Source organism: Lycium ferocissimum, chromosome 4, assembly GCF_029784015.1.
Source record: "Lycium ferocissimum isolate CSIRO_LF1 chromosome 4, AGI_CSIRO_Lferr_CH_V1, whole genome shotgun sequence".
Classification (NCBI taxonomy): Eukaryota; Viridiplantae; Streptophyta; class Magnoliopsida; order Solanales; family Solanaceae; genus Lycium; species Lycium ferocissimum.
This window is the reverse complement of record NC_081345.1, coordinates 34,691,712-34,703,820: the sequence shown is the minus strand read 5'-3', so window position 1 is coordinate 34,703,820 and position 12,109 is coordinate 34,691,712. Positions and strand designations below refer to the sequence as shown.

The 12,109-nt window shown below is 36.5% G+C and overlaps 2 protein-coding genes across 2 annotated transcripts; both read right to left on the bottom strand.

Annotated features, from left to right (window-relative positions):
* Window positions 1-2,963: 2,963 nt before the first annotated feature.
* Window positions 2,964-6,358, bottom strand: LOC132052510 (kinase-interacting family protein-like). Its single transcript, XM_059444081.1, has 2 exons — window positions 5,971-6,358; window positions 2,964-3,899 (listed from the first exon to the last, which is right to left on the bottom strand). The coding sequence occupies exons 1-2, from the start codon at window positions 6,131-6,133 to the stop codon at window positions 3,049-3,051; spliced, it is 1,014 nt and encodes a 337-aa protein (XP_059300064.1). The 5' UTR covers window positions 6,134-6,358; the 3' UTR covers window positions 2,964-3,048.
* A 2,608-nt stretch (window positions 6,359-8,966) lies between these two features.
* Window positions 8,967-12,109, bottom strand: LOC132052509 (uncharacterized). Its single transcript, XM_059444080.1, has 6 exons — window positions 11,943-12,109; window positions 11,823-11,849; window positions 11,675-11,737; window positions 9,574-9,652; window positions 9,415-9,460; window positions 8,967-9,231 (listed from the first exon to the last, which is right to left on the bottom strand). The coding sequence occupies exons 1-6, from the start codon at window positions 11,982-11,984 to the stop codon at window positions 9,222-9,224; spliced, it is 267 nt and encodes an 88-aa protein (XP_059300063.1). The 5' UTR covers window positions 11,985-12,109; the 3' UTR covers window positions 8,967-9,221.

The window sequence follows — 12,109 nt, the reverse complement described above, 5'->3', positions numbered from 1 at the left end:
CGCCTTTCTTCCGATCCACCATCCCGTCGAGATTTGAGAAAAAGTCAACATAGTTCTACACAGAAATCGTTTGTAACATAGTTTGAAATCGGATTTATAGCAACATTAACGAGGAAATTGTTGTTGCCTCTAGAATAAATCGAGAAGATGCCGAAACTTTTCCAGAAATTTCACCTTTAGAAGACCTTAAGAAATATTTGAATACACATTTCTTTGATATCAAACAATCACCGTATCCGGCATTAAACTCCAATTATAGATCCGTAAACTTCTAGAATTCAATGGAAGAAAAGTTGATACGGCGACGGAATCGGCTATGACGCGGCCGGGAGGCTCTACCAACCGCCGTCTTCCATTCCGGTGGTTCAACGGAAATAACTCCACCGGTGGTCTTTTTGTTAATGGACTCGTTCACACAAAGAAAAATATAAAAGATGATGAATGATAATCGCTCCTTTTTTTCGCATCCGAGTGTATTCTCGTATTTGGCGTCGTTCCACCACCATCGCCGCCACCTCATCATCATCAATAACGGTGAGAACGGTGAGTGGTATCGACGGCTTAGCGGCAATGAGGGGGGAGAGAGATGAGAATCGAAGGAGAAAAGAGGGCCAGACAGAGAAAGAGAGGGAGAGAGGCGGCAATGGGGGAAGGGAGAGAGGAGAGAGAATTTTTTTAGGTGTGGAGAAGATGATAAATTTTAAATGTGTAGTGAGAGAGAGAATAGAGAGCATACATGTATTTCAAAAATTACCGGATTTTAGTTATGAAATGTAATTTTAGAAAAATAAAGCTACGAAAATTAAATAAAAAATAAGGTAGTTATTATTCATAAATAAGTCTTAGAGGTAGTTATGGCAAGTAAATTTTCCTATTTTTAAAGCACCCAAAGGGTCCATGGTATTTACAAAGCACAAAGTTGCCATCCCAGGTAAAGGATACATAATTCGAATGAAGGCAGCAATGCAAGTCTAAAGTTTGCTAACCGCTACAAGTTACTTTACTTGAAAAACTTGGACAACACGTGTAACATCGGCTATCGGGTGTAATTCCCAACGCTCAACCTGGCTAGACTTTGGCTTAGGTGGGTTGGGCTGGACCTATGCTCATTAGTCATTAACGGTCATTTTGCGCATAGTTCAAGTCAACTAGATGTGCAGCCAATGTGGCCGAAATTGACTCATTAGAGAACTTATCAGAACTAGAGTAGTAAGTTGTTCTTTAATAATAAATGTATTAGATTAGGTACATCATAGAAGAATATCTATAAATATACATTTACAGAAACTATTTTATTTAAGTGTAATTGGAAGTGCGGTACCTAGGTCATCCAACAAAAAGGAAGTTTTAAGTATCTTGGGTCTATTATCCAAGGAAATGGAGATATTGATGATAATGTCACACATCGTATTGGGGCGGGGTGGATGAAATGGAGGCTTGCATCCGGGGTCTCGTGTGACAAGAAGGTGTCTCCAAAACTTAAAAGGCAAGTTCTATAGAGTGGTGGTTAGACCGACGATGTTGTATGGGGTCGAATGTTGGCCAATCAAGAACTCTCACATTCAGAAGATGAAAGTTGCGAAATGAGGATGTTCCGCTGAATGTGTGGGCATACTAGGAGGGATAGGATTAGAAATATCCGAGATAAGATCAGAGTGGCCCCGGTGGATGACAATATGCGGGAAGCGAGACTGAGATGGTTCAGACATGTGCAGAGAAAAGCCACGGATGCCGTGAGAAATTGGCTATGAAAGATTTCAGGAGAGGTAGAGGTAGGCCGAAGAAGTATTGGGGAGAGGTGATCATATATGACATGGCGAAGGTCTAGCTTACCCCCTTAGATAGGAGGCTATGAAGGACACAGATTAGGGTAGAAGGGTAGTACACAGTTCTGCATTGTCCTACTTATTCCTACTTATTTGTTCATATTAATAGTCGTATTATTACTCTTATAGTTTCATGTCCTTCGATTTCTACTATTTTCTGTTGATTCTTGTAGCTCGATTATCGTATTGATTTGGAATAGCTACTACCTTTTTTCATATTGTGTATCATGCTTTTATAACATTTTGCCATGACATTTTATACTACTTTGGGTTGGTTGTGCCGAGGGTACCGAAACAACCTCTAAAACCTCCCAAGAGTAGAGGTCGTAGGGTCTACCCTTTGTAAACAACCTGCAGGGGTGTTCACCCGAACCCCTTCGGCGTAAAATTACCATGTATACACTAGGTTAAAATTATTTTTTATATATAAATAGTAGAAGTTGAACCCCCCTCTTCTTCGTTTCTTACTCTTTTATATTTTTGAACCTCTACCCCCGCTCCGCCATCGCCCGCACTCCCACTTTGTGAGATTACACTGGGTATGATGTTGTTGTTGGAAGAAGCAAAACTTTCTTCCAAGAACCAAATCTATTGGGCATTGAGGCAAAAGGGTGTGGCTGCATCAACTGCAATTCATGTACTGTATATCTACTATCTGGAGCTCTTCCTAGCTAATGCAAGAAACTCTATGAAGCTCTATATTCATAGACCCAAGATGAAATTTTACAGTTATAGAATATAAAGCCAAGACTTGCATTTTCTTTCATGGTTTAAGATGACCGATGAGATCCGGATAAGCAGTCTCATAGGCTCGTTCCTTTTGTGCTATACGCTAATGATTAATCACAAACTACTATCACTACATGTTTACCAAATTAGAATCTATCAGTGTCAACTTAATTTGCCTATACTGTAAACTATGAGGAACATGGTCCAGAAAAACAGATTTAACTAAGTGAATCTTTAGAAGATTAATACCACCAAATTAGATGGTTCCTCTGTTGTACTTTATCGTTGACTATACTATTATGCATATAATCACATTTGTCGCTTTGGTGGTACCTAGTAGCTTCTCAAAATGCTTATATGTCACATTTATCCTGCTAATAAGGTAAAACAGGAGATGCAAAGCACAGGTGCTAATAAAGCTAGCATTTCTTTTTATGCAGCAAACTAAGTTGAATTCTTGAAACAACCTCTTTTTTTTTAAAAAAAATAAATATTAGCAATAGGTTGAGTTGAAATCAGGTGCACAAAGGAAGATATCAAGCTTTTTAACCCTATCCCACAACTTAGGAACTTTCTTCCCAATCTTGGCCCTGTTCTTTTTCTCTTCTTCATGCTTCAATAGCTTCTCATAATACTCCTTATTTCTCCTCTCCAATCCATATATCTGACCTTGAAGATCCTCAACTTTTCGATTAAGAACGCAAACTCTACGATCCTCCCTCCTATTTAACATGCACCTAGCCAGCTCAGCTACCTTCCTCTTCATGAACAAAGACTCTGAAAACAACCCCTTATTCTCTTCCATCAATGAAGTCACTTTGTATCCCAATCTCGCGTTCTCATTTAACAAGATCAACCTCTCCGATTCCAACAACTCCAATAAACTTTCCTGCAACTCTATCTTCCTTGATGACTCGTTGCATTTCTTTTCAACTTGAGTAATCTCGTGCAACATGATTTCACAGTCGACGTTTCTGATCACCAAGTCTGCAACAATCATGTCTGATTCAAATTTGGCTTGTGTTGGTTGAATTGGAAATGGAGGTTGATATGATAACGAACTTTCAGCGTCAGAATCAATAATCTCTTCTTCCTTGTCAAATTGATCATTATTATCATCAAAATGGAAGGACTGAATAGGAAAGGAATTGCGACGATGATGGTTCTTCGCAAGTGCTTGGCAATAACGGTCTGCCAAGGAGAGATAGTTGTCGTACAACTCTTGGAGTAAAGCCAGAAGCTGTGGGCGTTTTTGGTAATAGGCATCAGCGCGTTCAGTAAAACTGTCAGCAGAGTCTTTATTAGGAATGTTCAGTATCAACTTCTTCATCTTCTTGTCCAAATCTGAAGAAAAACAACAGTCCAAATACAATCAAATAGATGTATGATATTGACATGACAAGTGAAGCATTTGAAAATTTGAATTGATGAAATCCAACTTCACACAATGGACCCTTTAGCCCTTGCCTGGACCATGAGCAACAGTGACAGATGTTGACATAGGTGACAATGAAATATTAGTAGTTTGAATTCGAAAAAAAGAAACGTGTTACATACATGTTATTATTTCCACGCTTTCACAAACTGCTTAATTATCATATGGCCTGATGCTAACACATTCCTACAGAATGATTATTCGAGATCTAGTTGTTCTTGTGAACCAACCACGACTACCATTAGTCTTTTTCATGATATAAGGGTGCATTAGATTTTTTGTACCCAAAAGCTGAGTATCAGACCAGCGGCTGGATCTAGAATTTAGACACTGTGGATTTTGAATTAAAATAGTTTATTTTCAAACGTATATCAAGCTCTATCCATATGCACATATAATATACAGGGTTTGATCTTGAAACATTGGATTAGGCCGAATTTATGGACCTATGGTGAGATCCGCCAGGGTAAAAATGTACTTGCCCGGAGTATTTACATCACGCAAATGAATGTAAGACATATGTCTTGCATACAGGGGCGGAATTAGAGGGTGCACCCTCGACAAAAAATTGCAATGTATATATAGGGTAGATTTTCTGTGTTTATGTACATACATTATCTTTTGAATACCTTGAACAAAAGCAAAATGTTAGCTTAAATGGTCCAGATTGTTCAAAATTGTCTCTAATATCCTATGTTCGATTCTCAGGGACAACATTATTTTTTAAATTTTGCTTTTGTTGTTTTTTTCGAACTCTCTGAGTAAATCCTGGATCCGCCACTGCTTGCATATACCCTTTTTTTAACACTTAATCATGATTAAGCTCTTCCAAGGTAGGGGCTGATCTTCGTACACTTCACCCTCCCCAGATCCTACTTGTGGGATTACACCGTTGTATGTTGTTGTAATCATGGTTAAGAGATATACATTTCCACTTTGATTTGTTGATTGTTAAGGTTAATTATTTAGTTAGTTGTAAACATCTGATACATGTAAGCATCTACGAATCGTCCTGTATCTAACTTGGCAGAAGGATTAAAGTGACTGTTAAGGTAAGAATAGATTCTGCTGAGGAAAGAGACATATTTTCTTTCTGCAACACATCAGAACGGTGAGACATATCCATTTGAAAGGAGGGAGGTCCCACTATTCACATTTTAAAAAATGATGCGTTTTTGTGCTACTCTAAGTCTTAAGCCTCGGACAGAAACAGCAAAGGTACATAAATAGCAATAGAACACAGCCTTTTGAAATAAGCAAGAGGTTCGTCATATATGAACAGAAAGTGACCCTTCATATCACATGATACCCCTCTGCTCTTCATACACTTCCAAATGAAAGAAAATTTCAGAATAATGGACCCCATTCCCCAAATAAATGCCTCTCTTTCTCTCTCTAGTCCAATATTTGGATGTAATAATTTTAGAAGTGAAGCTAGAATTTTGAGTTTATGGGTTCTGGATTTTAGAAAACGCATCTTATTGAGTTCTTAATTAAGTGAATTTTTTATATAAATTTATTGAAACCAAAGCTACTGAGTTCTGTCAAACTCGTAAGCGATGCTCTAGCTCTGCCCTTGATTATGTACCACTACTACTCAAATAAATCTGTAGAACATTCATTGACCGCATCTTAACGTAAAATCTTGAGAAAAGAATTGATTTTGTACTCGGGTGTAGACCCAAAAAAGAAAAAATTACCTATGCACAATTGACAGAAAAGGTAAAAATATTATTCTCTCCGTCTCAATTTATTTGACACTTTTCGCTTTTAGAGAGTCAAACTTCTTAATTTTGACCACGTGTTTAAACATAGAATCTTTAAAAAATTTGAAATAAATTTTACATATTTCGAAACTACGTAAAAAGTATAAATTAACATAATTAATAATTTAAGGTTAAAGAACAACTAAGTTGTTCTCGAAAAGCAAAAGTGTCAAGCAAACTGGGACGGGACGGAGGGAGTTCAACATGTGATTACCAGCAATAGAGCAGAGAAGCCAAGAAGGTCTACTGAAGCTTCTCTTCCTTGAATGTTTTGAAGAGGCTGTTTCCACAAGAGGAGAAGCAAGGGCATTACCACCTTTTTTCTCTGCTTTCATTTTTGTTTCCATTTCAGCAGGCAAAATAGGGCCTACCCACATTAAAAGAAGTCACGTAAAAAACATTTTACTATGCCTTCTTTCATCAATTAATAATATGAGTAAATAATGCAAAGAGATACTATAGTTATTATCCATAATAAATGAGAACACAGTACAGCAAACAGTGTAAGGTATACTACCAAGAAAAGAAAAGAACAGAATAAACAGTAGTATAACAATTGTGCAAGAATATCACAATTATGCCTTGATGCAGATTTCGAGGGAAAAATGAATCATACAGCAACCAAAGATGGAGGTAATCTTAATACAGCCAATTATCATTAAACAAACCATTTTTGTTTCTTTAATTGAGAAGTTAGGTGGCAGGACACATGGAGATTAAAATGTAAGACGAAAACCATCAAATATTCCCCCTAAAAGAGACACGGAAGAGGTTCATCCAAATCTCTTTTGTTGGAAAAATCAAACTGTATATACAAGGTCAATTTTTTTAAAATGCATATGTAGTAGATGATAAAAAAATCTGCCTTCTCCACTAATCACGTGACTGTGTAATGTTTGAGAAACAGTGATATATAGTTGAAGCCACAGCCAACAAATGGTTAAAATTTGAAGAAAAAGAATTTGCTAAAACTGTTTAGTATATACATGGAAGTCAAGAAATGAACTATAAAGTTATACAAAGTAAAGCTTCCTTAGAAGCAAGAGAGACAGAGATGATGGCATGTAGAAGGAAAGGAAAAACAAAAGTTTGAAGAAGAAAACAGAGGAAGCATACCGTACTTCAAGAACAATTTGTGCCCTGCAACGGTTTGGGTGGCAAACTAGTTCGGGCTCAGTTCCAAAACAGACAAACTATTTCGGATTTAGTCTTTTAACTATTTAAAAACTTATCAAATTTGGTCGTCATTTTTTTCCAAAACAGACTACCGGCCGATTTTAAAATGACACCATCGGTTTTTAAATTTTTTTTTTTTTTAACAAAATAGCGTCTCTGTCGGTTACCGAGAGAGATCTTCCGAGGAAAAAGTTGAGGTTAGATAACGAATAAAAGCAGGGGAAGAGAGAAATATAGGTACGAGAAATGGTTTAACGATTAATCTCATGATGATTTATGAGTTTATACAACTTGTTTTTTGGCATTAATATACTTACTGACTATTTGGTCAGCGTCTCTGTCCCTTACATATACTTGTCACTTACTGTTTGGTCTTACATATGCTGAAATTACCTCCTACTAGTATTTACATATGTTATTTCAATGTAATAGAAAACTTATTTGAGAAGCAGTATAAAGAGGAACAACAATTTTCAGTCGTACATTTTTAACTTTTTTCCCAAGTTAAGTTCATGTCTGGTGTAACTTGTAATTTCTAATGCTCTTTTTAAATTTTTTATTCAACTGAATATTGTCTAAAAGCCCGCTATGTATTTATACATACTGATAGTCAAAAGAATTTATTATTAATATCAAAATACTGAATATTTTAACATGCTAGTTTTCATACAAATTTTAGCTTTCTCAAAAAAAAAAATCCAAGTATAATTCTTGTCTTAAAATAATACTCCCTCCGGATAAAAAAGATTGTCCATTTAGCCATTTGCATATTTCTTAAGAAAATACTAACTCCTAGCAAAAAATACGTAATTTGATGAAACTATCCCTAATTAAATAAATATTGTGATTTGATCAAATAGCGCTTAATAGGGGCAATCTGGAAGAATAAGCTTAATTCTTTCTCGATCTGATAAGTAGACACTCTTTTTTATCCTGAGAAAGTACTAACTTTCCCAAATTTTTTTCGCTAACTTGATATTGTCAAACTGCCACTCTGTTTTCTCGAATGGTACCTTCTAAGATGTCTTTTAAGGACGTACGGATAACTTAAAGCAGTCAGAGCCAGCTGGAGAGGTCGAAATGGCAATAGCCTAAGCATTGATAGTCTGCACTCTGCAGCCCTATTCAATTTTTGGTTTTTCAATATCTAATTTACCCCTTCGAGGGGTAATCTTTTCTTGTCGTTTTTCCTCCCAATGATATCGTATTTTTAGAATTTAAACCCCCGACCTTTGGTCAGAGTGAAGGATCACATCTATTTCTCCATAATACTTCTTGATGGTTCATCTGAATCTTTACTAGTACCACAGGTACTAAAGCCGCCTATTTCTTGAAATTTTGTGGTTAATGTCCTCATTTTTCAACGAGGATTTCCAATGACCGAGTCCCCTGATGTGCTACCAAAAAAAAAGGACTTTCATCTGTAAAGACTGTTTGATGATACATATGTGAATTACTAACTAGATAGAGTGAAGGAATTACATCTATCGACCACACCCTCGACGCTTCTCAAATGAAATTTTGTGATTGATGCCCTCATTATTCAAACAAGGATTTTGAAAGATATCTACCGTATGCGTCCCCAAAAAGAGACTTATTTTCTCATAACTGTTTGATACATACAGAATTATTGATGTGTCTCATGATCGTTTGGTGAGAGACAAAATTTCTCTCAAAGATTTACTAATGAATTTATAGCGTGAACGTTGAGAATGAAACACATATAAATTAGTCGTGCACCCACTACTGACATAACTTAGCAAGCTGGTCTTCATGCCAGCAACACGGGGTCAATGAACGTCTTCGTGATAATATTTCCACCCTAAAGCAAATTAGACATGCAAAATTACCAACAACAGAAAACGGTCGAAAGGCTACTCTCTTTTCTCTATGATGGCATTGCTACCCTGTTATCAGCAAAAGAGAAGTAGTTAAAAGACTCGTTGAGTTTATAAAGTGGTTGATTGTTAATCTGGAAATTGCTACCACAGCAGCACAACAGAAGGCACTTCTAACTTGGGAGTCAATAGCAAGGGCATCAAGCAACTTCTTTCAATACAGTTACTGATAAATTGACTCACACATAAAGAGGTCAGAGTCGAGGCATCCATGAAGTACTAGACTCAAAGAAACCATGCTGAATATACATATATAGCAAACATGAATGGAAGTTCAAACTCAAGGCTGTGAGTCTAACATCCTGCTCCTTGTCCACAAAGACACATGGTTTCAATAATTGATTTTTGCCAGAAAAATTCAAACTTCTTCCAAAGTCCAGCTGACAGGAAATCATTTCCCCCTAAAAGAGAAAAAACAAATGAAATGAGTAAATTATCAGCATTGCCCTAACAAGGAGGGGGAAGAAGGGGGGAGAGACGGGAAGAGAGAATTACAACAATACTATAAGCTATTTGCTATGAGTAATTAACTATGCTTTCAGGTGCATAAGCAAAAGAGGTATAACAATGAGTCAATAACTTACGTGTTCATCATCAATGTGATATTATCTCCTTTCAGAAGAATCCGCCCTGTACAGAAAACAAGGAGATTTTAGAGACAAAAGGCGCAGAGAAACGTGATTTCTCCTTCTAATTATAGGGGAAAAGGTTAGGCCTTGGGGTGAAAGTTATTTGTTACCCACCTAACTGCTTTCTGCTTTTCTTCTTCACGTTGACTTCCTCAGCATCATCTAGAACCAAATTCATGTACTCATCAAAACCCTAAACAACAAAAACAAACAATCTCCCGTTCAACATCTAATAGTGAGTTGAAGTATAACCTAAATTCAAAAGCCAAGAAAAAAAATCTAGCAGCTGCACAAGAAGTTTGTGGCAATAATAGAACTCTAAATTCTTCTAAGTGCACTGATGTACAACTCTAGCCAAAAGCACACAGTGCAGGTGTGTCAAGCAAAAGCAATAGTTCAGGGATGAAATCATTGTTTTTATCTGCTGGCAGAGAACATGTAGGACCAACCTTGATCAGAAACTAATTCATGAAATGACCAGATACAGATCCTAAAAAGACCTAAGAAGAGTACAACAATAAATATGTCAACACCAAGTGAAGCTAGTGCTAAAGCTTATCCAGTCATATGATGTCTAACAAGTTGATAATGCAGCTACTTCCTAAACTCTTAGGCTTCCAAAACCCCTATTGAAAGCTTGACTACAATCTGTAATCCATATCCACGTCTCCTAACCAAGAACCAAAGCTTAGGAAATCAAAACTACATAAGCAGAAAAATAGATCAATATCCAAGTCTCCAGAGGTTCATACAATAACTTTTTTCTAGGCACATCTTCACATTCAAAGCAGGCTTCTATTTAGGGTCAATTTAATGTTCCAAGTAAAGAGTAGTAGAAGAAAGGATGAAGAGAGGAGCTGTGTAAAAAGGCTACACACCCAGAAGAGGTACCCATATGCAAGACTATAGGGGACACTAAGTATCATTAACGGATAGCATTCTAAAGTTTGAAGTGTAGGGTGCAATAATTCAATCAGAAAAACAGGCATTGAAATTTGCAAGACAGCAAATGCTCTAAACAAAATATAAGAATCAAGCATAGAAACAGATGATTTCATAGTAATCCCCACAACATGCTGCAGAAATTAGTCGACTCCACTAGATTTGACTTACGAATCAATGATCAATTACTAATCCTAAGAGATTATAAGACAGAGCACACTTTCTCAACCCTTTGGCCCATACTACCATAAAAATTACTACAACTGAAAAGGTTACAGCTCTTCTAAGATAAGGCTATACAATGTGGATATTTCATTCTAGTGTTTCTTTTAGAAAATTAGAGTTTCTCTTTCGAGCTATGGGCAGTCCAGACTCCAGTCTATCCCAATTTCAAGTATATGCTACATCGCCACAATAAACTAAAGTTGCTTGTCCAATAAGACTAGACCTTTACATAAGATTACAGCTGTTATTTGGTCTGGTACAACTAGATAGGCCTTTTGGACTCTGCAATAGGAACTAACGATGAGCCGTAGATGGGTCAATTATGACTTACGAGCTTGCTACATGAAATGAAAGTTTTCATGACATATGAGGCTAGATAATTCGTACCGTTTCTATTGCAATTCACAAAAATAAAGGCTACATGACTTATAAGACACAACTAATTGATAGTTAAAGGAAAATGAGCTTAAACTGTTTTTCGCCTTCCCGAGCTATATCCAAATTGTGCACCTTTGTTATCTCAAACCATTTCTAATGATAAAATCTCACCGACCAAAATTTCTAACCTAGGCTACTCATTTATGAGTTCATAACAAACCAAATACTAAACTCTAAGGAGCTTTACTCAATATATAACAACAACAACAACATACCCAGTGTAATTCCCTAAGTGGGGGTCTGGGGAGGGTAGTGTGTACCTTAGAGGTTGTTTCCGATTGACTCTCGGCTCGAGAAAAAAACATTTCAAAGCAGTTCGGAAAAAAGGAAATAACAGAGGCATTGCCCCTAAATTCTATGCTGAATTTACTCTAGGAAATAACTTGTTATTGCATCCACTAAAATTTATGCCAAGAAAAAAAAAGAAACAATACTATTTCACAACTAATAGAATGAACCAGAAAGGAATGGGCACAAACATTGATAAGAGTAAATTCATATAACCAAAACATAAATCTTTTTTTTTTCTTCTTCTTTTGAACAGGAAAATAAAAAAAGACTTTCATTCTTGCATACAAATATATAATAAAGAAAAGAAAAGGAAACATACAATAATACGTCCTTCAATCCTCACATCCTTCTGCTCAAATAGCCATATCTGAATGCGAGCTTTCTGCAAAAATAATTTCCCCACAAATTATAACTCAAACAATAATTGGAAATTAAACGTAAATAAAGGCCTATGATAGTAAACTTACACTCTGAAGAAATCTGAAGATCAGATTCTGTAAAAAAAATAATCCCAAATTTAGCGCAAACAATTAAACTTTTAAATTGCTCATATAAAAAAAAAAAAGGGTAAGAAGGAATAAAGTTACGATGGGCTGGGTCATTATCCTCTGTACTTTGGTGCTGGCCATGGCTGCTACTCCTGTTTCTCCAACGAGTTACTCTGATCTCACGCAAAACCCTAGTTGGAGTAAAACCCTACTGCTTTATTTGTGACCGGAGATCAATTCGGGTTTGGGCTTGCGCTGTCGTTTCT